We start from the raw sequence: 24729 nt of genomic DNA, 5'->3' as shown, positions 1-24729 counted from the left end.
ATTGTTTAACATTGCGATGAATTATTTTAATCACTTGATAGCTTAGGGAAATCCCATGGGTAAGCAGGTACAGAACTCAAAACCTGGTATATGGAGTAAAAATTTGCTTTTAATTAGGGCTATTTCCCTTTTTTATTTGTTGCTCCTGGTTTAGTTTGTGTATTTCTCTCCTTGGATCCAAATTCCATCTTCTTAACAATTCTCTTCTAGAACTTTTTTTAGACTTTCCAGTGAAAACTCTGTAGGAGGAAGGAAAAGCAGGTAGGAAAGCATTTTTATTTTGAGTTTCTGTAACTTTGGTATTATTTTGTCTCAAGTGTGTTTTAGAGGAGCGCATAAAAATTCTCTTCTGATTTGTTAAGAGGAAAGGAGAGATTCTCTAATAAAGCTGACAAGCTTTTTGTACCAATTATATCTAATAAAATTTCAGATCTGTTTTTATATAAGAAAACATGCTCACATTAAGTATCCAACAAAAGAGTTAAGATCATTTCAGTAGCATTTTTGAACATTGTTTATAAACTAATTTCTCAATTCAGAGATTGTCTCAATGGTCCTTGACAGAATTAGTTAGTAATAGTATTGTTCTTGGTACAATGTGTAGTTTATTGTCTATTTTTGTCTATAAACTAGAATATCTGCAGGTTACAGTACAAACAATGAATACTGCTCAAATGAATATATTATTGGACGGATTTTGTATTTTTTCTCTTTTTTTGATGACTAAATATCTTTTCAAGTCTAAATATCAAACCTCATTATGTTGTACTCACATAGAGAAAGCACATAGACCTTAGACTGAAAGGAACCTGGAATTAATAAACAAATTACTTAATGAAGTACTGTTTCTCTATTTTCAGTCCCTCTAATGGGATATACTTGAATAAAAAAACCTAAGTGCAATGCCAAATTCAACCAGCGGGCATCATCTTTATATTCTTGAGATATAATCAGTTTGGGTAGAATCGGTTTTGGCCTATGCCCTGGCTTTGATCAATATGTATGACTTCAGTTGGTGTCAGTGGAAAATGTGTTAGACATACTTTTTGAGGTTGCATTTAATAAATTATGCAAATTGAATGGAAATTTTCATCCGCTGTTTTTTTTTTTACACTAGGCACCTGTTCAGTCGGAGCTGAATAGAAACCACAAACAGTAATTAATGTCATTCAGAATTGAACCACTTCACTAGTGAAGTGGCATCCTTAGAACTGAAAGGTTCTATATCTCTAGCTTTGGCAGAATTTTGAATTTTTTTAAAATAGTTTCTACAGGTATTGATGTTTCGTGGGTTTTTTAAAGCAATTTTTCTGTTTTCATTGACTTAAATTTTAAAGTGGTGGGAAATTATGGGGATCAGACCATTTTTTTAATAACAGTAGGCATTGAGATTCAGAAAGTTAAAGTTTTATAACTGTAAAAACACAAATTGTCAACATCACTTGCCAAAATATACAAAGTAAATAGCCTTAAATCAAATTCTAGTAAGCTGTCAGGCAGCATTTTTCTTTGCCTGTCTGCAAATTTCAGCTGTTATAAATGGAAATATTTTTCATCAGCTTGTGTATAATGAAATTGATGTTGACCAATAAAATCTGATTCTTCCAAACCTGTTTCTGTTTCTAGTCCCCAGAGATGTTCAGTGTCCATTGTGGTTTAACTTAACATAGATATCTACCAAATCTGTAAGAAGGGATTTGTGATGCAACAGCTTCTTTAGAGCCAGTGTAATTGTTCTTATGGATTCTTTATTGTGCCAATAATTCTTGTGTTAGTAACAGCTTTGTAGGCCTATTCCCTAACATAATAGGACTTTAAATCTGCAGAAGTATCATTATGGTGCCCTATGTCAATTCAATGTCAAATTAATCCTCTAAAAACTGTTTTGAGTCAGAATTGAATTGCCCCTGTTAAAATAGAAATCCTGAAAAAACAAAGTGGTGCCATTATAATGGGGTGAGGGAGCGGTGTTAGGAGGAAAGCTTGGGAACAAATGGTACATGTTTAGTTTTTTTTCTTAGAAAATATGACCACCTTCCTGTGGAAGGAGTTGTTCAGCTAGTACACTCCAGATATTGGACAGGATATCTCTCAGGGCTTGTCTACACTGCAACGTTGCCGACAAAACTTTCGTCTTTCATGGGTACTTAAAAAAGCCCCCCCACCCCGCGAAAGACAAAAGTTTTGCCGACGCAAGTTGCAGTGAGAAGTGAGTTTTAGCCCGCAAAAGCTTATGCCCAAATAAATTTGTTAGTCTCTAAGGTGCCGCAAGGACTCCTTGTTGTTTTTGCTGATACAGACTAACATGGCCACCACTCTGAAATATGTCAGTTCAGTTACCTCATGAAAATACTGAGGGCTTGTCTACGCTACGCAGCTTTTGCGACAAGGCTGTGTCGACACAGCCTTGTCACTAAAAGTCAGTGTGTATGAACGCTCTCTGTCAATATTTTGTCTGCACTTTTGCTGACAAAATGCTTCCAGCCCCGCAAGTGGTGTTAGCTTTGTCGTCAGGAGATGCCGCCAAAGCCGCTTTCACACTGCAACCTGCGTCGGTGTAGGTGAAGTCCTGCTGTATAAGCTGGTGTTATGCTGGGAGGAAGTGTGAAGGTTCAGTAGTGTAACTGACAACTGTATAAGTTATGATAACAGAATGTTGTACTTCTGAAGTTGGCATAAGTTCTCTGGAGAGAAGACTCAATGTAACCCATGCTAACCATGTCTCCATATATAGAGGTTTATGAGTTGTGTATTGTCTGTGAACTAAGGGACCTAGTCTCTTTTAGTTCGAGCAGTAGAGGTTTTTTTATGCTTTTAGATTCTGAGATTCTATGTTCAGTCCATGCAGATGTGTATGAAAACTGGAATTATTATGCATCTTTAATGCTTAGGTTGAGCTTTCCTGGCCAGGGGGAATGTGTAACCCATGCTAACAGATAACACAGCTTTTATTTTGATACAACATTCCTAGTTGAATTGTTCATAAGGACTGAATCCCAGAAGGCTGGATCCTCAATCTGGAGCCATTATTTGCTTGAACTAAAGGAGTAGAGACCAGATTTTTAAAGGTAATTAGGCATCTAACTTGCATAGATATCAAACTACCTTTAAAAATCTGTCCGTAGGTCCATTAGCTGAAAGCCAGTAGCAGACTCCTAAACCCCTATGAACTGATTGCTGTAGTGGAACCCATGTGCCGACATATGGTATAAGTAAGACATAAGTAATATATTTATTAGAGATGGTGGTTCAGGACACACTGAAGAGTGTTTTCAACAACACCATAGGTGAGTGTGAAAGTGGGAAGGAATGCCAGAGACTTTTTTTCTTTCTACTCCCCACTCCTCTTTTCATGCTTTGAAGAATTTAGGTGGGTGGAGTATGTCCTGAGGCAATCTTAACTATAAGGGCTTTTTTTTTTTTTTTAATTAATTTTTTTTTCTCCTTCTGTCTGTATACTCCATTCTTCACTTTCGGTGTTTTTGTTGTTTGCCCCTCTGCTCCTCATCACCACTGTTTCAGAACCCATTTAATCCTAGCATTGAACTGATATGAATATAAAGGTATGTCTACACTGCAATGAAAAGTCCACAGCTGGCCTGTGCCAGCTGACTTGGGCTCTCTGGGTTGGGGCTTCAGGGCTGTTTAATTGCAAAGTAGACTTCTGGGACCTTCCCAACTCTCAGGGTCCCAGAGCTTGGGCTCCAGCCTGAGCCCGCAAGGCTACATGGTAGTAAAAACAGCCCTTCAGTCGGAGCCCCACGAGCCTGGCATGGGCCTGCCGCGGGTGTCTAATTGCAGTGTAGATGTATCATAAAAGGTTCCTATCCCTGTTCCCCAAAATCTGCCCTCTTTTCTCATCTCCAGCCCCAATAGATCTTTTCTCCTAGTCTTCCCCCATCTTCATTCTCTGCATTTTTCTCCCTCCAATTCTTACACCTACAAGTTCTTCTTGCACCACTCTACTTCTTCTCTCCCTTACTTCTCTTGTCCTCCTGATGAGACCCAGAGTGGATTGAAAGTAGTTTGTCGTTTCTCAGTGGGTGTGGATGGTCACAACTATTTGATGTAACTTTAAATATTCTATTCCCCCGATAGTTCATAATTTAATACAATACTGATGTGTAAAAATTCATCTTACAGATTCAAATAATAAAGTCTTCTTTAGCATATACATCATTAATATATGAGTATGTTGAAAGAATTCATAAGTACATCTGTGGGACAGAGTTAAGTTTGTTTATTGGAATGCAAAAGGTGAATTTTCACACATAAGTATTGTAGTTAAACAAATGTATGAACTATCGGGAGAATGGGAAGTTAATTTAAATTTTCTTAAACTAGTTCTCACCATATTCTTTTAGCTTGGGGGAAGTAATTTTAATTTTCTCAAATATATTCATTAAAAAGGATTACTTGTTAATTCCATAAGATGGTGTTGTGGAGGATTCTTGCCTCCACCCCTGATGTAGTTAGTAGCACCTTAACAAGTTATAATAACATAAGGAGATATATTATGGATATAGTAATACACAATTCAACAGGTAATACTCTGCTTTAATCTTCCAAAGTTATTTTAAAATTTATTTGTAGGGCTAGCTGTTGCTAAGGTATTGATTTACTGACTACTTACTTTTTTACAGTTTGTGTTAGGGCTGTCAAGTGATTAAAAAAAAATTAATCGCAATTTGTTGCGCTGTTAATAATAGAATACCATTTATTTAAATATTTTGGGATGTTTTCTACATTTTCAAATATATTGATTTCAATTTATAACACATAATACAAAGTGTACAGTGCTCACTTTATATTCGATTACAAATATTTGCACTGTAAAAAACAAAAGAAATTGTATTTTTCAGTTCACCTAATACTAGTACTGTAGTGCAGTCTCTTTATCATGAAAGTTGAACTTACAAATGTAGAATTATGCACAAAAAAAAACTGCACTCAAAAATAAAACAATGTAAAACTTTAGAGCCTACAAATCCACTCAGTCCTACTTCTTGTTCAGCCAATAGCTCAGGCAAACAAGTTTGTTTACATTTGCAGGAGATAATGCTGCCGGCTTGTTTACAATGTCACCTGAAAATTAGAACAGGAGTTCACATGGCATGGTTGTAATCCGTATCGCAAGATATTACATGCCAGATGCACTAAAGATTCATATGTTCATATTCATGCTTCAACCACTATTCCAGAGGACATGCATCCATGCTGATGATAGGTTCTGCTCAATAACGATCCAAAGCTGATGATGCATGTTCATTTTCATCATCTGAGTCAGATGCCACCAGCAGAAGGTTGATTTTCTTTTTTGGTTTTTCAGGTTCTGTAGTTTCCGCATTGGAGTGTTACTCTTTTAAGACTTCTGAAAGCATGCTCCACACCTCATCCCTCTCAGATTTCGGAAGGCACTTCAGAGTCTTAAATTTTAGGTCAAGTGCTGTAGCTATCTTTTTAGAAATTTCACATTGGTATCTTCTTTACATTTTGTCAAATTTGCCGTGAAAATGTCCTTAAAACAAACAATATGTGCTGGGTTCATCAACCAAGACTGCTATAACATAAAATAGATGGCAGAAAGTAGGTAAAACAACAGGAGACATACAATTCTCCTCCAAGGAATTAAGTCACAAATTTAATTAACACATTATTCTTTAACGAGCGTCATCAGTCCATTGGAACGATGGCCATAGCATGAAGAGGCATAAGAATCTTTAGCACATCTGGCATGTAAATATCTTGCAACGCCAGCTATAATGGTACCATACCTGTTCTCACTTTCAGATGACGTTGTAAATAAGAAGTGGGCAGCATTATCTGCCATAAATGTAAACATATTTGTTTCTCTTCGCAATTGGCTGAACAAGAAGTAGGACTGAGTGGACTTGTAGGCTCTAAAGTTTTGTTTTGTTTTTGAGTGCAGTTATGTAACAAAAGAAACTACATTTGTAAGTTGCACTTTCATGATAAAGAGATTGCACTACAGTACTTGTATGTGGTGAATTGAAAAATAGTATTTCTTTATAATTTTTACAGTACAAATATTTGTAATAAAAAATAATATAAAGTGAGCACTGTACACTTGTATTCTGTGTTGTAATTGAAATCAATATATTTGAAAATGTAGAAAACATCCAAAATATGTAATACATTTCAATTGGTATTCTATTGTTTAACAGTGCGATTAAAACGGCGATTAATTTTTTAATCGCAATTAATTTTTTTGAGTTAATCACGTGAGTTAACTGCAATTAATTGACAGTCCTAGTTTGTGTTTATCTCGCAGTCTAGAAATCATAATTTAGATTTTGTATGTCTCTGTGGAAATACGTATGTACAATTAATGCATGAGTGCACATGACAAATTTTATATAATTTGTAATGATTGTAATGAAAATCTGTTTTGTGTTTTCTTAAATTTTTTTTATTTCAATTGGATTTTGGATTTAAATCAGACTTTTTTAATTTACGTACAGATATAGTTTAAAAAATATATCTGTTGAAAATTAATTTTTAATTGACAATCTATGTTAAAGCCTACATTTATTATAATCTATTAAAATCATTTAAGCTAAATACAAGAAATACTATTAATCAGTACGTTTCCTGATAAAGTATTAAAGAAAGTCAAAGCTCTGAACTGGTGGAAGTCACTGGCTAAGCACCTGGAACCAGTTTTTGTTGAAGTGCTAAACCAGCTTTTGACAGCAGTAGCCTCTTCTGTAACTGCAGAGAGAGTATTTTCTTCATTCCAGTTTCTTTCAACTTGACTACTTCAATGACTACTTCATTCAAAGTTAAGAAACCTAGTGGGAGCTGGAAAAGCAGGAAAGCTTGTTTTCCTCTTCCAATCTATAAACAAAAAGCAAGATGTAAGAGGATGATCTCTACTATTTAGTGATATTTCAGAATCCCATTCAGCAAGGCCCACAGGTTTACTCACAAACCAAAGGAAAGCAGAGAGACTGCTGCTAACCCCGAGTTCTTGAATCCAGTGTCCAGGCTTCATTCACACAGGTACAGAGTGCCACACCTCAGTGATCAGGTGGAAGATAGCAGGCTAATGAATTGTCTGTCAGATAGACAGAGACCTCAGGTTCCAATATGATCTTTTATACACAGTATTACATATCACCTTTTATCAATACTCCTCATTCTTTAGCCCATTCACTCCTTTTCTATTTGGTAATATTTACTACCCTGTATGATAATCCAGATTACACACTAAATTATATAACATGTTTTTCTAAATTTTTAACAATAACAAAACTATCAATTCTAGTTATCTGACAGAAACTTCCCTCATTTTCCCTAGACACACCAAAAACTCAATAACAGAATGTCCAGATGTTACGATTCATTGCCAGGAACCTTTGTTCACACTGTCCTATCTCAAAACATTATACAGAGGTCATAACCATACTCAGTTATGCAGGCATACAGAATCTTCATATATATTGCTCATATATTACTTATGCATCTATTTATGCACTAATTGCTAATCAGTTATCCGCTAAGTAAGGATTAGGCCTTTATCATGTAGTATGAGGTAAGCTTACCTAACTGATGCTTCATTTACTTATATACTTGTTCTAAAATCTTGAAGGAAATGGCGACCAGAAACAATCAGTTAAATTCACTAACTATAGCTAATACGTTCTTTGTTTAATAAATTTGTTCGTTTAAGGGTATGTCTAAACTGAAATTTAAAACCCCTAACTGGCTCGTGCCAGCTGACTAAGGCTCACAGGGTTTGGGGTAAAGGGCTGTTTCATTACATTTGGGTTCAGGCTGGAGCTTGAGCTCTGAAACCCTGCCCCCTCACTCCAGCGCAGAGCCCAGCTCCAGCCCACGCCTGAATGGCTACACTGATTACTGAACGGCCCTTTACCTTAAGCCCCATGAGCCCAATGAGCACAGGCCAGCTGCAGGTTTTTAGTTGCAGTGTAGACGTATCCTTAAAGGGAAAAGATATTATGATAAACTTTTTTTTTCCCTATGTATCCAGCACATTTAAGGTGGTTTTATTTCATTAAAAATGCTGCTTTGAGAAATTCTTAGTTGAATTTTATTATCTATCCAACTAGAGCTTAACAAAAATCATTAGTGAACAAATCTGGTAAATAAGACATGCATCATTCACCATTTTCTAAAATAAAAAAGTAAAAATTAAGACTCTAAATGTAAGTTAAGCTATATAATTGCTTGAATAAAAATATATAGATATAGTGTGTCCTCCTGGATAGCAAAGAGAAGCCCCAAATTTAGTTTAAAGGCTATATGTAGTTGTAATCAACACATTTTAATGGTAGGCTGATTTTCATTTGTTGCCATTCTTTAAGAAAAGAACTAAAAAAATAAAATGCAAAACATCATTAAAATAGATGATTCCAGTAATTCAGAGTGGATTTATTTAAAAGTACTTGGCACTAATTGTTTTAACATAGACTATCAGGATTACTGTGATAGGATACACTGTAGAAAAGTGACTTTGGAGATGATGTAACACTATTGTATTCTGTTCCCCTTTACATTATGGCTCAATGCTTTTGGTTACCAAAATAAGTAAAAAGTGTGCAAGGAGGTGCATGTTATGGGAGCAGCTGATGCCCCTTCTGGTAGCGTGGTGGCCTGTGTGCAAGCACCAGATACAATTGTCATTCACCTCGGGGGAAATGATTTAGGAATGTGTAAAGGGTTGGACTTAATGTTCAGAACTCAGAGGGACTTGGGCCAGATCCTGGAACTTTTCCCAGGAGTAAAAACTATTTGGTTGGATATGTTGTGACACAGCATGTGGCAGGAAGCTGCGAAGCCTCCATGGGTTGACATGAGTAGGAGGTCTGAGAAGAGGGAGGTGGCCAAAATCATAGATGGCATAAGGAAGTTGGTGATTTCTCATCCTTACATAGCATATCGGGCAAGAGTTATTCAAGGCGAATGGGATTGACCTGCAGACTTAGATGCTGATGTGTTTTTGGCTGGTATTGAAGAAGGCATCAGTAGATTTCTGGGGACCCGGCTAGATATGGGGGAAGGTAGCCAAGCTAATTGCTGGTGCCTCCTTGTGGCAGATGTCCAGTGCAGATACTCCATAGGGAATGGATACAGTGATCAGATGAAATAGATTGAGAAAAGATTTAAAGGAGGTATTCTTTAAAGGAGTGGAAACGGGTGTTTAGGGGCTGGTACGACAGGGAGTCAGCCCCCCTTATTTGGGGAGGGGGTGAGAGGTCCCGGCAGTGGGATTGGTGGGGACCAGGATAGGTAAGAGGGAGCGCTGTCTCCGGGTATATGTAAATAATTAGAGAATTATCTGCACTGTAAACTTTTATCTGCCAGGTACTCCCAGACATTTAGGAATAAAGTTGCAGCCTTATTAAAACACATCCAGTATCTCCTGTCCTTCTGGCATAGCCAGACAATAGACCAGATATTAGGTTTTCTAATAGAATTCTCTAATGAATAAATCACTGCAGAATGCGTATGTACTTTAACACGGTGTCAAGTCAAATAAAAAGGATAAAAAGAAACTAAGTTCTAATTAGTAACACCCAAAATTAATGGAAGTTTGTTTGTTTTCAGGTGGAAATAAGGATAATATCAGGGCAGGATGCAAGAAGTGTGGCTATCGTAAGTATGAAGGCAATATAAAGATGCCCAGAGTGCAGTTTCTCTCAAACTTTTGAAAGCTGAGCCATCTCTTCGGGAAAATGAAACAGTCCCCGCACACACACACAAACACACCACCTCTGCAGTTCGTTGTTAAAAGCCTGCCTATCATAATTTATAATTTTTTTTTTTTTGTCGGCTCCCTATCCCCACATGTATAGCTCTTCATAATAAGTAGGGCCCTACCAATTTCACGGCCATGAAAAATATGTCATGGACCGTGAAATAATCCCTTCCCTGTGAAAACTGATCTCCCCTGTGCTGCTGGGAGCGCCCCAGCTGGGGGCTTCTAGCTGCAAATCCCTGCTGGGGAGGGGCAGGAGTTCCTCTTCACCTACAGGGCTGCTCAGGGGTTGGGGGGACAGACCCACCTCTGGGTACCTTTCGGGTTGGGACCTCCAGGGTTACAACACAGTGAAATTTCAGATGTAAACATCTGAAAACATGAAATTGACTAAATTTAAAACCCTCTGACTGTGAACTTGATCAAAACGAACCTGAATTTGGTAGGGCACTAATAATAAGATATTACTACTTTCCTACATGCTTCAATGAGAAGTGAAATGGCTAACAAATTTGACATTTTAAAGTATCCTCATTGGTATCTGAGTTGGCACCCATGTTCATAGAATATCAGGGTTGGAAGGGACCTCAGGAGGTCATCTAGTCCAACCCCCTGCTCAGAGCAGGACCAATCCCTAATTTTTGCCCCAGATCCCTAAATGGTTCCCTCCAGGATTGAGCTCACAATCCTGGGTTTAAGCAGGCCAATGCTCAAACCACTAAGCTATCCCTCCACCTGCTCATTTTGATGAATGAGCAGTTTACATCTCAGAACTGTTGTATCAGGCTCTCTGCAAGTTCAAACAAGAATTTTTGCATTGGTTACAATCATTTCATGTTTTGAATGTTTTCTTCACTATACCAGATACACTCTTTCTTTTTTTTTTTTTTTTTTTTTTTTTTTTATTGAAAGCCGAGACGCTAAAGAACAATTCAGTGGCTCTTCCTCCCCTCCTTCCTGCCCAAGAAAGCTGTTCCTTTGCATGCCCCACTGTTTGGAGGACACTACCATAAGACACTACCTTGCAAGTGCTGTAGCTGTTCTTTATCGTTTCCATTGTATGTTGTGTTGCATGGGGAGCTCAGTGATTATTCTCTTAAATCTTAGCACAGAATTACACTATAAACCAGATAATTTTTTAAAGATAGTTTTTAATACTAAATCCTCATATTACATGTTTGATACTATTTAAGTAATTAATTATTCCCTTAATTATTAATGAACATTTTGTTGACAAACCTTTCAAACCATTTTTTAATTGATTTAGAAAAAGGTTACGTGGTGAGAGAGGTGGTAGACTTTCTTCCAGCAAGTTTTGACACTGCGTTCCTTTACTTGTCAACGCCTCTCAAGGCAATTAGATGTTAGTATAGAATTAATTGTTTGATAAGTGCAGTGTTGTAAACTTTCTGGATATGAAAGAAATTAGGAAAGCCAAGTAACCTATTCTGTTTTAATGTTCCCTACTGCTTTGGCTTCAGAAGATTATCTTTGATGGGAAGAAGCTGTGTTTGTAGCAGTAACTAGCCTGGTTCCTGTGGAGACTTCCAGCAGGGTTTCCCTTTTGTATGGGGCTAAATTATGTTTTCAGCTGACAGCTTTACAAGTTATCATAGGTTTGGAGCTCCCTTTTTTCACATTTTTCCCCAGGTCCATTATTTCAGATGGGTTAGGAGTTTCTGTTGTCTGGATACAAATTTAGGATTTTTGGCTCCGCATTTTTTAAAAATACACATTGCTACAGATAACTGCTGCTGCAAAGCGTTCTTTAATGAATAGCATTTCTAATATTGACTGTATTAAAAAGGAATTAGTCTATTTATTATCTCTAAGCTAGAAATGTTTATCGCTTATTACAGTAATTGGGAGAAGGTCATAAGACAGTTCATTTCACCATTATCCTGGAATTTTGATTTTGAGCTGATCATAGAAAGAATATATTGAGATTTATTTATTTTTAAATGGCAAGCTGTCGCTTCCACCTCACATCTGTCTTTCTGGTTCAATCCCCATGTTTCAGTATAAGTTCAGTGTAAGCTAGCTTCAAATTCCTTTTTTCTAATGTGTCTGTAAAGCACTAGAAACTCAGACACGCACATATGTTTTAGAAAATAAAGAATGACATAGTATACGTACACATTTTTAGTTGATAACCTTTGGTTACTGCAGATATAATTTGTCACTGGAAGGGAGTAGACTCTCACATGTCACTCTTTTTAAAAAAATAATTTAATTTGGAAAACATTTCACCTTCCTTCAAATCAGTTCTTCAGGGAAGGGTATGCGACACATTCACAAAAAATGAAGAAGACTATGCAAAAGCTTTGAGGGAAGTGGTTCTAAAAATAAATTGATAATTGATGGGAATGGCACCAGATGCTAATTGGAACTCTCTCTCCCTAAAACAAAAACATTTCTGCTCTGTACACAGCCCCAAACTTTGCAATAGTTTTTCAAAGTGATATTCCTTTATTTTTCCACTGACAAACCAAATTAAAGTCCATCCCTTTTATGAAATCTGTGTAATACTAAAATGCATATTTCTCAGCACAAAGCAGTAACTCTTTAACATTATTTTATAATTTGAAGTATTTCTGCTTGTGGCTTACTCTTTTGATTTTTATTCAGCTGGTCATCTGACATTTGAATGCAGAAACTTTCTCCGGGTGGACCCCAAAAGAGACATTGTTTTAGACGTCAGCAGTACAAGCAGTGAAGACAGTGAGGAAGAAGAGCTGGGGAAACTGCAGGCCTTACCAGAGAAAAAGAGTAAGTTTTTTAAATAACAGAGCATAATCCTAAATTGGGAAACTATCTTATTTAAACTCTGGTAGCTGTCATTTAACTCCTTTAGAGTTCACTTTTTACTCTATCTTATCCAGTGACCTAAAAGAATTGCTTTTATGGGATGGCTCCAGGCTAAAGAGATTTGAGAGCCCCCCTGACACCTTGTGGAAAAATTAGAAAAGCTTCGACTTAAAAACATTTGACCAAGATATTCAAGCATGGGTGTCTACATTTAGGTTCTTAAATCTAAAAGATTGTGAGTTTGGGAATGTGCAAATGCGGGGAAAGTAATATACATTATTTCATTGATGTTATCCTTTGTTTATTGCATAAAACTGAAATGATTCTCTTTTTCTCTCTCCTTCCCCCAAGTAAATGATGCCTCTTTAAATGCTTTTCTTTGTTCAGTCTGTTTCTTCTCTTGAATTCGTAAGCATTATTTTGTTTGAATGCAGCTAATAGTTTTGATTTGACAGTTAACATTTGGAGGGATAATTGCTCGCTCTCTGTCTTGGGGAAATGAGGCTCAGCCTCTAAAGAGGAAGCAAAAACAGGTGGGGTTAGTTAGTCCACAGGTACGCAAGTTCATCAGAAGATGATGCAGGAGGGCTAAGGTTTCAACCTACAAAAAGGTCCCAGATGGTGGATGGGGTCTGTTCTAGCATACTATGAGCCCCCAATTTAGGAATGCTGGGGCATGATATTCTGCTGTTACTTTGCAGTTAGTCTTTGTTATTCTCGGATCATGTATTTTAGATACACCAACCCTGATGCACTTTTCTTAATATTTTTTACTCATTTGCATTATTATTGCTCTCTCATTCTAGACCCTTCCTCCACTTCCTAATCAAAACCCTATCTGTGTGCATGTCTACACTGCAATCACGGTGCTGCAGGTGTAGACATACGCAAGCTCTCTTTAATCTAGCTAGTGTGAGTACTAGTACGGTGAAGCCACAGCAGCACAGGTGTCAGCATGGGATGTGCAAGCACACTTGGGACTCTGGGTACGAACTGGGAGCACTAGCCCATGCTGAAATCCTTGCTGCTGTGACTTCACTGCTATTGGTATTCACTCTAGCAAGATTAAAGCTAGCTTGGGTGTCTCTGCATGTGCTACAGTCACCTCTAACCGCAGTGTAAACATACTCTGTGAGGTGGTTATTTTGATGACATTAGGAAGGCGAGGTAGAGAGATGTGTTCCAACATAGCCTTCTGTATTGCTAGAACACTTCAAAAGAAAAGCTTGGACCTCTTTTGGTAAAATTAGTTGCTGAATTTGCTTTCCCAAAAAGCCTTTCTTTTGAACTTGTGGATAGGAACAAAGTTGTTCAGAAAAACTGTGTACTTGTGGACCTAGGGATTTCTGAAACCATGGCTCTGAATGGCCACTCATTTAGGAAAAAAGGGTAAATGTAGCCCTGGAGAGAAACAGTTAGTTGTACGTAGATATTTAGAGGATAGTGTGTTATCCCTATCTAGTATAGATGTTCTTCCTTAAGTTGTAGGTGCTCTATACAGCATTTTTGAAAACTCATCTAGGTTTTTTGGAAATGTTTTCTCTCCTGTTTTTTTAAACGTCTCCCACTTCAGGCTGCTTGTTCCACTAAACGTCAAAAGTCATTTTGACATAAAAGAATGATGGTCACACATGATTTTAATTGGATGGACAAATTCAGCACTAAAAGGTAGATGTTTCCTGGGAAAAATCTAATTCAAAGACTGAAGGAAGTATTATAATCAGATATTATACATCCTTACATCTGGTGTCATGGTTTTAATCTTATGGAATTACTTAAAATAAACACTGGCAATCTTAATATTATGAATTTTGAATTTATAGGTTTTACATATCTTTGTTACTAATATCTCATAAAACTAGATGTGTATTTTCTCCATTTATACAATTTTGTTGTTGCTTGTTTGGAAACTCAACTATCACCTGTTTTAGTGATGATATCTTCATGGTTATGGAATGATGTCACGTCCTCAATCCCATCTCCCCTACCCCAGTATCGGTCTTCAGATGAGTGATCCAAGTAAACTCTCAGCAGGGCTTCCCCTCCTGGGAGTGCATGGGTTGAATTCCTAGGATAAAGTCTTACTGCTTGAAGGATACCTTTCTATGGCATCCATGGTGATCTGTGGGCAGCTTAAGAAGCACTGGCTTAAAGTATCCTTAAAAGGATGCCTTCCTTTGTGGAAAGTTTTTTTTGTTTTGTTTTTAAATAGGTTGTGTGATAGTCAGGTGTGGGGTACATACATCCTAAGACATGAAGGGTTTAACAGACTGCTCTGGGTCTGTGAAAATAAAGCAGCCCTGCAACCACTGCCCAAGATGTCACTTCACTCAAGGTTAAATTAACTTAAGAAGCAAATGAAATGTGAGAAGGAGACAGGTTAAGTTAGGATTGTCCAGACAGAGGAACATAAAATCTCTGCCTGAAGTCTGGCAACTAGGCCCAACGTCAGAGAGGACACTTGATTCCAGGTAGAGAACAAATGAGAGAAGAAGCCAAGAACTATCTCCAATTCAACAGGTTAATCATTAATATTTGGAGGATTTTCTTGTCATGCTTTATTAGGAGGAGAACCTCACCAGACAGACATTTGAATTGTTTTATTTAAGTAAAACCACAACGTTATGTATTCTGGATTTTTTTCTTCAACAGCAAATGTATATTTTAACAAAACAAGCATATGAATTTTTGAATTTAGTTAAACATTCAAGTTTTTTAAAATCAGATTTGTTTTTGTTAACTATTTTAGTTAAAATTTTTTTTGAATATTTAAATATTTTGAATATTTTTAAAAAACCACAAAAATTAAATCGACTATGTCAGCCAGGTCAACATGAGAAACTTAAAATATTGACTTCTGCAGCTAATTTGGTCGTCTTCACCTTCATTTTCCTATTTGTTCATAATCTGGAAAAGAAAAACCAAGCTTTCCTGCTTTTTCAGGTCCCAAACGATTTCTCAATTTGGAATGAATTAATCCAAAGGAAGAAAATACTCTTTCTTCACCAGCAGAAGAAGCTACCGCTGTTAAAAGTGAGATTATCACTTTAACAGTCTCTGAATCCAAGTGCTGAAGTAACTTCCACCAGTTCACTGGTGTGACTTTCTTTAAAACATCATCAGCAAACATATTTCTTGAATGATTCACCCTGAGCTCTGAAGTTTATTATAGTTGGCATTATGAAGGGATGATTGCTGGATGTCCATGTCATAGCCAACTCCTCTTCTTCAACAGTTCAGGTTTGACCCTGGTATCAAGTATTGAGAATATTTGCAAGAAAATGAGCTGGAGATATGCTTGTCCCATTCGTTTTTTTTAATGCTTGTAATTTAACTCTGTCATTGCATATTTCTCTTTTTAAGATCTCACTCAGTTCCTTCCAAATTTCAACAGCATCAGCAATAAAACAGCTATTTCCCTGCATTTTGTTCAAGACTACAGAAATAGGCTTCAGGGTACTCAGCATGTGTTCAGCATTTCTCTTAAGCCCAATGTTGAGAACTTTGGCTGTGACAGTGCCATCTATTTTTTCACGATTTTGTTCACAAACTGTCATCAGATTAGGCCAGATCTTGATGTAGTGCTCAAAACAGTCCAATACTGAGTTCCATTGCACGTCTTGTGGGAGAGTTAGCTTGGTTCCTCCCACTTTTTTCAGAGCAGCTGCTGCAACGTGGTTGTTACGGAAGTATTTTGCAATTTTAACATTAGTCTTTTTATTTCTGGAAGACTGAAGTCTTTGGCTAGGAGGTACATCAAATGAGTACTGCAACCGTATGTTGTTAGCTTGGGACTCTCTTCTAAATAATTTCTTCTCATCTTCGATACATTTGCAGCATTGTCTGTGGCCACACTGCATACTAGACATTTGAATTTTTTTCACTGTTTTTGTTATAGCTCTTATTGCTACTTCTTGCAAGTATTTTGCTGTGTGCGCATTTCCTGATGTATCAATTGTTTCTGCAAGGAAGACATTCCCTTATTCTGTTGTCACACAAGCACATACAACAGGATCATTGTAGACATTGCTCCACTCATCAAGACTCAGGTTAACAATTTTACCCTCTAGACCTTTTGCAAACTGCTCAATTTCTCTTTCATACACTTTATCCAGCAGTTTGCCTGTGACATCTGCTCTGTTGGGTGGACTGTATCCTGGTCTTAATGACTGAACCATGTTAATGAAGTGTGGGTTCTCAATCATACAGAAAGGAGAGTTTGTTGCATAAACAAACCGGGCAATGTTTTAATCAATTACCTCTTTTTGTAATCTGCTGGTTCTTCTTACAAATTCATCTATGGTTGCTTCTGGATGATGGAGATTTTTTTTTTTTCTTTTTGCTACAGGTAGTATACTGTGGCTATGTGACATACGTGATGTAACTGAAACACGATCGTTGGCAGATAACTCTGAAACTGTAGAAAATGACGGTGATCTTGAAGGTGGATAGTCTTCAGAATCCTGTATGTTGAGGATGGATTCTCCTAAACAAAATAAGTCAATGCAGTTATTTAATTATTATTACGACACTGAAGATCCTGTATGTTCAGAATGTTCCTTTCATCATCTTCAGCGCAGCTTCCTCCTGAGAAGGAACACTTCTCATGATGTTGTTTCATTCGGGCAACCAGGCCTTACATTTCTTCATTGCACTGTTTGCATTTTGCACGCATGCCTGCGTTACCCACAAGTAGAGGAACTTCATTCAAATATTCCCAAACTGGGTCTCTCTTACGGCCTGCTGCCATTATAGGTTTTCCTTTCTAGTGAGAGAATGGTATGGTAGATCTCAAATCAATGAAGACTACACTCAGAAAGACCTCAAGACTTCTGGAATATGCTGCTCAAACTGTTTCACTTGTTTCTACTGCCTGTCCTTCCCTTCTCACATTTATCTCCAGACTTCTTCTCCTTGTCCAGATCTATTCCACCTCAACAATCTTCTATTCATTTAACTTTTTGAAACTTTGCACTTTTAGAGAGAGGTAAGGGATTGACTCTGTGTACACAAATTTGCAGAGGGACAATAGGGTTGAGGTCTGTTTCTCACCTTTATATATTTATTTATTTGAAAACATTTTTGCTGTTAACAAGCATGTTATCTCTGGAGACACAAATCCAGTTTGAGAACTGCAAAACTAAGCATCTCTGACAGTATCTTCTAAACTGAGCACTGAGTCCCATTGGGTTGATAGAAAGATTAACCTAAATAAGCTATACAGAAGACCCTGGAACCCCATAAGATTAGGTCCCTAATCCATGATTTATTGGAACTCATTTACAAAACTTTTCTTAAACATTATATGAATATATTGTCTCATACTATAGAATTAGAATTTATAATCCCTATTCCATGATGAGATATCTTTAAGCTATAATGTATCTTAATTAAAATGATCTTTAGATAGGCTTTTTCCTCAAAAAGCATTTTATCAAAAAAATCGAATTTAAATTAAAAAAAATCTGATTTAAAAAAAAAACATATTGATTTTTATCCTTCCAAGGGGAGTAGGTTTCTATTTGATTATTTTCCATTACTTTGACAAACAGAGGTGATTGTATATCCTTCCTTGAAGTAAAGAATGGCCCAGTTTACAGACTCCTTTAGGAGTTTTCTCCTGATCTGTGGGACTAGATACAACCTGGTTGGAGGGAATCAGGGTTTGTTATGGGTGTTTGTTCCTTTTTGGAAGGATGCAGATCAGTACAGTACTCTTGTTTTAAGGTTCTTCCGTTGTGGTGTTCCATTGTTTGGGGACTGATGTGGTCTATGGCCACATTATCTGTCCTACCTTCTTCATAGGCCACGTCGTTCTCTTATGAGTTTGCATAATTCTTCCACAAGGAAATTTTAAAGGTATTAACAGCAGTTGTCACCGGCTGCCATTTTTTCTCAGTAATGACACTTTTCCTTTATCTAGTGTGTTCCATTTGAATATCTCAAAGTGCTTGATGGAGAAACTCAGGCACAGAGAGAGAAGTAATTTGCCCACGGTCACCGGCAGTGCTGGGAATTGAACCTAGGTCATCTAGGTCACAGTCTAGTGCTCTATCTGTCACTGTATCCCTTTCTGCCATGTGTTGTTTCCCACACACACTTTAACATAATTTAGTACTAATGAAATATACTAACTGAACTGCCTTAATCAAAGTTTGCTTTTTTGTTTAGTTTTTTAAACCAGTGGTTCTGAAACTTTTGTACTGGTGACCCCTTTCACATATCAAGCCTCTGAGTGCGACCCACCTTATAAATTAAAAACACTTTTTAATATATTTAACACCATTATAAATGCTGGATGCAAAGCGGGGTTTGGGGTAGAGGCTGACAGCTCGTGACCCCCCATGAAATAACCTTGCAACCCCTTGAGGGGTTCTAACCGCCAGTTTGAGAACCCCTGTTTTAAACTAAACAGAACAGGGAAAGTGAGCGAAGCTACAGTGGAGGTTTACCCACAAGTGTTTTCAGTCGCTACCTTGACAAGCTACCTGACTAGAACAACAAACATTTGATTCTCCATGCCTGTTCAGACCTTTGTACCTCTGGTGAGATTGCCAACAAATGTGGTAGTATTTTTTGTGACATGTGCCTTATACAGTATCCAGGTTTATCAGTACCAAGTTAGGTTGCTGTAATATGCTGATGAGCCACAATAAAGTGACATGCATGTCCATCATCCCACAGCTGCCATGGATAAATCCTACTTCGGTATAAACAATTGCTGTTTGTGAGAGTGTCCATATACAGTCTAGGCTACACACAAAAATAGTAAATGAGATGGGGGATATGAAAGTTATTCAGATAAACAAGAGGGAGTGTCTGTTGTATTCGATACATGTGGGAAATAGGACCTCCTTTCAGGTCTTTGAGTTTCAGATAAACGAGGCTTGACTGTTACTAAAGAGTTAAAAAGGACATTAGCATACAAACCTCCTGAAGGGGATGTAAACACAGATATACTGTTGTGGAAGAAGAGATGCAAGGAGCAGCTTCTTGTGAATGTAGCAGTTTTTACCATGTTTCACATATCTAATTTTGTTCTCGGTACTTAGATGCAGGTTCTTTACAATGTGAGTTGTGTAACCAAAGTGCGGATGCTCTGCAAAATATTTGAAATGAGTCTGAAAAATAGCACTTGGTTACAAAATGTTTTGGTCTTGAAACAAACATTAGCAATAAAAAAAAGTACTGATTTCAGTGAGTTTTTTAATTAATTTTGAAGTTAAAAAGGAAAAATATTTTGTATAAAATGCAATTTTTATATCCACAGATACAAGTCAGGAGGAGGAGGAAAAGAAAAATCTAAAAAGAACAAGCAAAGAAAAATCCAAATCAAAGAAATTAAGGAAAAGGTAACTTACAAATACCTAATTAAGCCTAAAACAGAATTTTCTTTATATTTTAAAATCCAAAATATACTTTCCAAATTGTTACATCCCATGCATGTTAACCTTTTATTTTTGCTTCTACAAAAGCACATATACTAAATTTGAATGTCTGATACAGAATTTTTACTCTATAAAACTAAACATACTACTAATCTTTTGCATACAAATGAGGAACGTGGCTAAAAAGCGATAGACATTGCAATTAAAAATGCTAAAAGAAGACTCTTGTTTACTCTAAACAACAATATAAAACTATTTAGAATGAGAATTTAAATTAATAATTTATTTGCTTGATATTCTAGCAATCACCATACTAAGACTCTGTTCCTACAAAGATTTATGCATGAGCTTAACTTTATGCACTGTGAGTACCCCCATTGAAGTCAGTTGGGGCATTAAGGTGTAGCTATGTTAATTCTGCACACTAACTGTCCTTGTGGAACCTGGTAGTGTGCACTAGAAGTTCCCTGGTGCACTTTGACTATTACTACGAAGAAGCCAAATCCTGCGTACCTTACTCTCACAAGTAGTAGCAATGAAGTTTATGGAGCTGTTCTCAAGTAAGTTAAAGAGGATTCCCCCCCCCCTTAAATTGTTAGATTTTTGTACTTAAAACCAAGTTACTACATAAATATTCTAAATGTCACACCAGATTTATCTCTTATTAAACAGACCATTCAGTTTAATCAAAATGGGTATATCTTTTGCATCTGGTAACGTCTGCTCTCTGAATTGGCAGGGATTGTGGAAAGGGGAATGGTAGTACAGCCATTTGTTTGAAGGTATTATTAAGTTAGATACTATTACTGTAGGTTTTCTCATCAAGCTTTCATCTCCTTATGTGCCTTGTTTTCATGCTTTCAATCCATTTTCTTTAGACCTAAACATATAAGATCATTTGCCTATCAATAAAGTTTCAACCTTGAAATGTCTCCATTCCATAGTTTGGAAAATGCTATAGGCAGAGCAAAGAAATAAAAATAATATTTAAACCACTAAGGTACAATTAGTGATTAATTTACAAGCAGGAGTCACTAACTCTTTCCAAATATAACCCGCATGTTTGTGAACACTGTTAATTAAGGAGTACCACAAATCTTGCTTTCCTGGTGAGGCAGCCTCATCAGAGAGGCCAAGGTTTGGATGAGCATGGATATGGTTGGCTTACCCATTATAGGCTGGTGTGGACAACCTCTATACCTACAGCATGAATTCATGTGTTTATACAGTCTCCAGCATTAAATTCAGTGTAGAAAGAAAAATAAAGTGAATATATACATACCCTGGTTGGTAATGTAATCTGTATTAATTTTGAGGTTTTTTAACAGATCATCTTCATCAAGTGTCACTGAAGAAGAAGATCCAAAACCAAAAAAACAGAAATGCCACAAAAAAGAAAGGAAAAAGGAGAAAAAGAGTAAATCTAAGAAAGGAAAACATCACAAAAAAGAAAAAAAGAAGAGGAAAAAAAGAAAAACGTTCATCATCTGATAGTTCAGACTCTTCTAGTAGCGACTGAGGAGTTAGTGCATTCAGCTTTCATTAACCTGAAAGATTAGGATTGCTTACCTTTCAAATCTATCCTATATGTGCTTTACAATACTGTCAGGTTAAAAAAATTATATATATATTTTAAAAGTACATTTATTTACAAATATCCACAACTTAGGTTATTAAACCAAAAGATTTGCGGGGTGGCAGGGGGAAATCTACATGTTGTTGTTTTTTGCCATTAATGGTGTTTCACTATTTCCATTCTATGCAAGTTGGACCAAGAAAATAGACTAGTTGTTTAAAGTTTTGTGGTTAGTTCATTTCTAGTCAGTTTTTGATTGCTAGCTCCCATGCATGACCAGAATATTCAGATTGCTAACATGTGCAGGGAAAGATTTGAACTAATTAAAATGTACTTTCCACTGGAATTTTTAACAAAATTTGTTGAAACATTTTTATTAATTTTAAGTTTTCTAAAACCTTGATTTTTATTAAAATAAAAACCTACATGTTTGGCATAATTCCATATCAGCCACCACTTAAAAGCAATAAATAGAGACACTGGTGAATAAAAATAAGGACATTGAGCTAGAAGAGAGGGTTTTTTTGAAGGGACAGAGTGGGGGAAGAAATAGTAAATATTTGCTACAAATAAGAACAGTCTCTTAAAACTGATCTGGTAATGTACTTTGAAACACATGGCGATTGTTTTCCATCATACTCAGAAAGTGGCCCTATCTATACATGGACAAACATAACACCTATCGTTCTTTAGTTTCCTTTTCTTCTTTGTAAAATAGATAGATGTAATGCTGTGTCTACACTATGAGCTATGGGAGAGATTCCCCTGCTCATGTACACATACATTAGCTCTCATGGAACTAGCGCATGTATAAATAGCAGTAGAGCCGTGGTACCATGGCAGCAGCAAAGGCACTGCTGAGCTCAACTGAGTACGTACCCACTAGTTTCAGGCAGATGTGTATAAGGCATATACCGTTATCCGTATTAAGTGACAATCCAGCAGTGTTTTCTACAGTAATGTCCCAGTGCTGTGTCAATTTATTGTGTTAAGATTACCTACTCACCTCTTTTAAAAGGGGTAAGGGGAATCAAAGACTGGCGCTTTGGATACTCTTGATTATTTCAACTCCCATTCACCATTATCTTTAACAGTAAATGGCTTTATAAAACCAAAAATATTTTCTTCTATTATGTAACACAGCATGTGCCCTGTTGTCTAAGGACCAGCTCCTGCTCCACTGAAGTCCGTGGCAAAATTCCCCAATGGCTATAATAGCTGGATGATCAGGAACCTAAACAGTAATATTTCTTGTTTCAAATTACCTCAAGCCCATTGCAGGTATAGAGAGTCAGTGTGTCAGGAATTATTCCATTTATACTGGTGTAAAATCAGTATAAGTGAGTAGAATTAGGGCCATAGTCTGAACCTTACTGCTGTACCTCCTTAACAAGACATAGGGCTTATCTATCCAGTATGGCAAAGCGTGCCACAGGGGTGTGATTTGTAAAGCGCACTAATGTGCAATGCTCTAACTGCCCCATGGAAATCCTTCTGCCATGTTCTAAAAGGTACCTAGTTTGTGTTAACCTTTTCCTGTTTGAAAGACTGTTAACTTGAATTAGACACTTTTAGACAGTGCTAGCAGATTTTACTCAGGCCAGTCAGAGCACAACACCTTAGAGCACTTTTAGAAATCACACCCCCTAGCATGCATTGCCTGTGCCATGTAGACAAGGCCATACCTAGTTAATATATTTCTAAGTAGTTCATTTTTCCTTTATTTTGGACATAATAGGACACTTTTTTAAACATACTGTGATATTGGCATATGTAAAATTTATATTTGAGCCTTTAAAACTGGCCTATGAGCAAAAAAATTAATTAAATCTCCTTTTACCCAGGAGCGGAACATTTAAGAAATTTATTACTAAAGAGAAGTGCAGAGAATATTTTAAGATTTAACCTATATTGTGCTTTATATCTGAAATGCTTTTTTAAAATATAACTAGGAAGCAGATATGTGACATTGATATTGTGCTTCCCTTATGTAACTGATTTGCAGATACTTATTTGACTTCTAACCCTTCAAATTTGCACAAACAATATTTTGAATTCAAGAAGCGATTAATAAAATGTTACCTAGACTTTTGTCCGGCCTTTTACAAAACTGCAAACAATGTAATGTATTTATTGTACAATTGTAGTTGCTGTTTATTTGCCACTACCCCAATGCATTTCCATTTTCTTGATTTATTACCAGACTGTTTAGTACATTTAAAAATTAATTGGCATAAGTGAGGTCATGTAGTCTTCACAGATTCAATGGTCAAAATATTTTTGTGCCCTCAAGGTTTTTTAACTTCTGACGATTGCAGGTATTCAGGCTCCATCCTGCAAGGCATCGAGCCCCTCCTTCAATATGCTGAATGCCATTAATTACCATTGATTTGGGACTTGAGGGAGGTCAGTACCTTACACCAAACCTTTAGAGTGAACTCTGAGTCTTATATATTTATTGCAAAGAAGAAAAATGTAATTTGATGATAGTTTGGAAACTGAATGGCTCAGTGGATTAATAGAGTAGGGGTCACACACTTTGTAGCTTGTGGAGGCCAAGCTTACTGCATGCATCAGGGACTCCTTGTATTCCTCCGTTCCACCCCACAAGCTCTTTGTGTGTCCCCCTTTCTCCTGTGCCACTGGCTCTAGGGATGAAGAGGGGGCATTCCATCCTTCCCTGTACCAGAGTCCAGTGTTCTGCTCCCCCCCCCCACACACACACACAAAAGGTTCTGTGTGACCCTTTTCTGCATTACCAGGGTCCCCCCTTCTCCTCCCATGCCAGTGGCTCTGTGTAGAGCCCCATTTCCTCTCCCCTATACCAATGGTGTGCACACCTTCTTGCCCTGACCCCCATTATTATTTGTCTGAGATAAGTCATTCAGATTGTCAATGTATTAAACTCTATTGGAAGGATGAGATGAAATGGGGTAATGTTATGCCAGAAGACATTAATGGGTATCATCAACCAGTTTGATTTATAGACAATTGCAGATGTCCTTGAAACTGTGGCTGTGCTAAGCAGATGGCAGGAGCTCCATATATCCCCCATTTCCCCTTTATGGTTTTCAATTTCCTCCAACAGGAATAGGTTTCTGGCTGCTGAAGCGTAGAATATACCCTGATATTTTGGAATTGATCATATGTGGTGTTTAAAAGTTACCATGTTACATCCACACATAGAAATGCCATCACGTTGAGTATATGTCCTT

At 37.0% G+C, this 24729-nt stretch overlaps 1 protein-coding gene across 1 annotated transcript in view; it reads left to right on the top strand.

The window, feature by feature from the left end:
* The window catches only part of SREK1IP1 (SREK1 interacting protein 1), a 33040-nt gene extending 9406 nt beyond the window's left edge, over positions 1–23634 (top strand). Inside the window, exons 2-5 of the mRNA XM_077816926.1 lie at positions 9592–9639; positions 12371–12511; positions 19821–19902; positions 21267–23634. Of these exons, the coding sequence (XP_077673052.1) occupies positions 9592–9639; positions 12371–12511; positions 19821–19902; positions 21267–21429 (434 nt within the window). The 3' untranslated portion in view covers positions 21430–23634. The remainder of the gene's footprint in view (positions 1–9591; positions 9640–12370; positions 12512–19820; positions 19903–21266) is intronic.
* Positions 23635–24729: the final 1095 nt, after the last annotated feature.

Source organism: Eretmochelys imbricata, chromosome 5 (genome assembly GCF_965152235.1).
Source record: "Eretmochelys imbricata isolate rEreImb1 chromosome 5, rEreImb1.hap1, whole genome shotgun sequence".
NCBI classification, from domain to species: Eukaryota; Metazoa; Chordata; order Testudines; family Cheloniidae; genus Eretmochelys; species Eretmochelys imbricata.
This window is presented reverse-complemented; position numbering and strand designations above follow the sequence as displayed.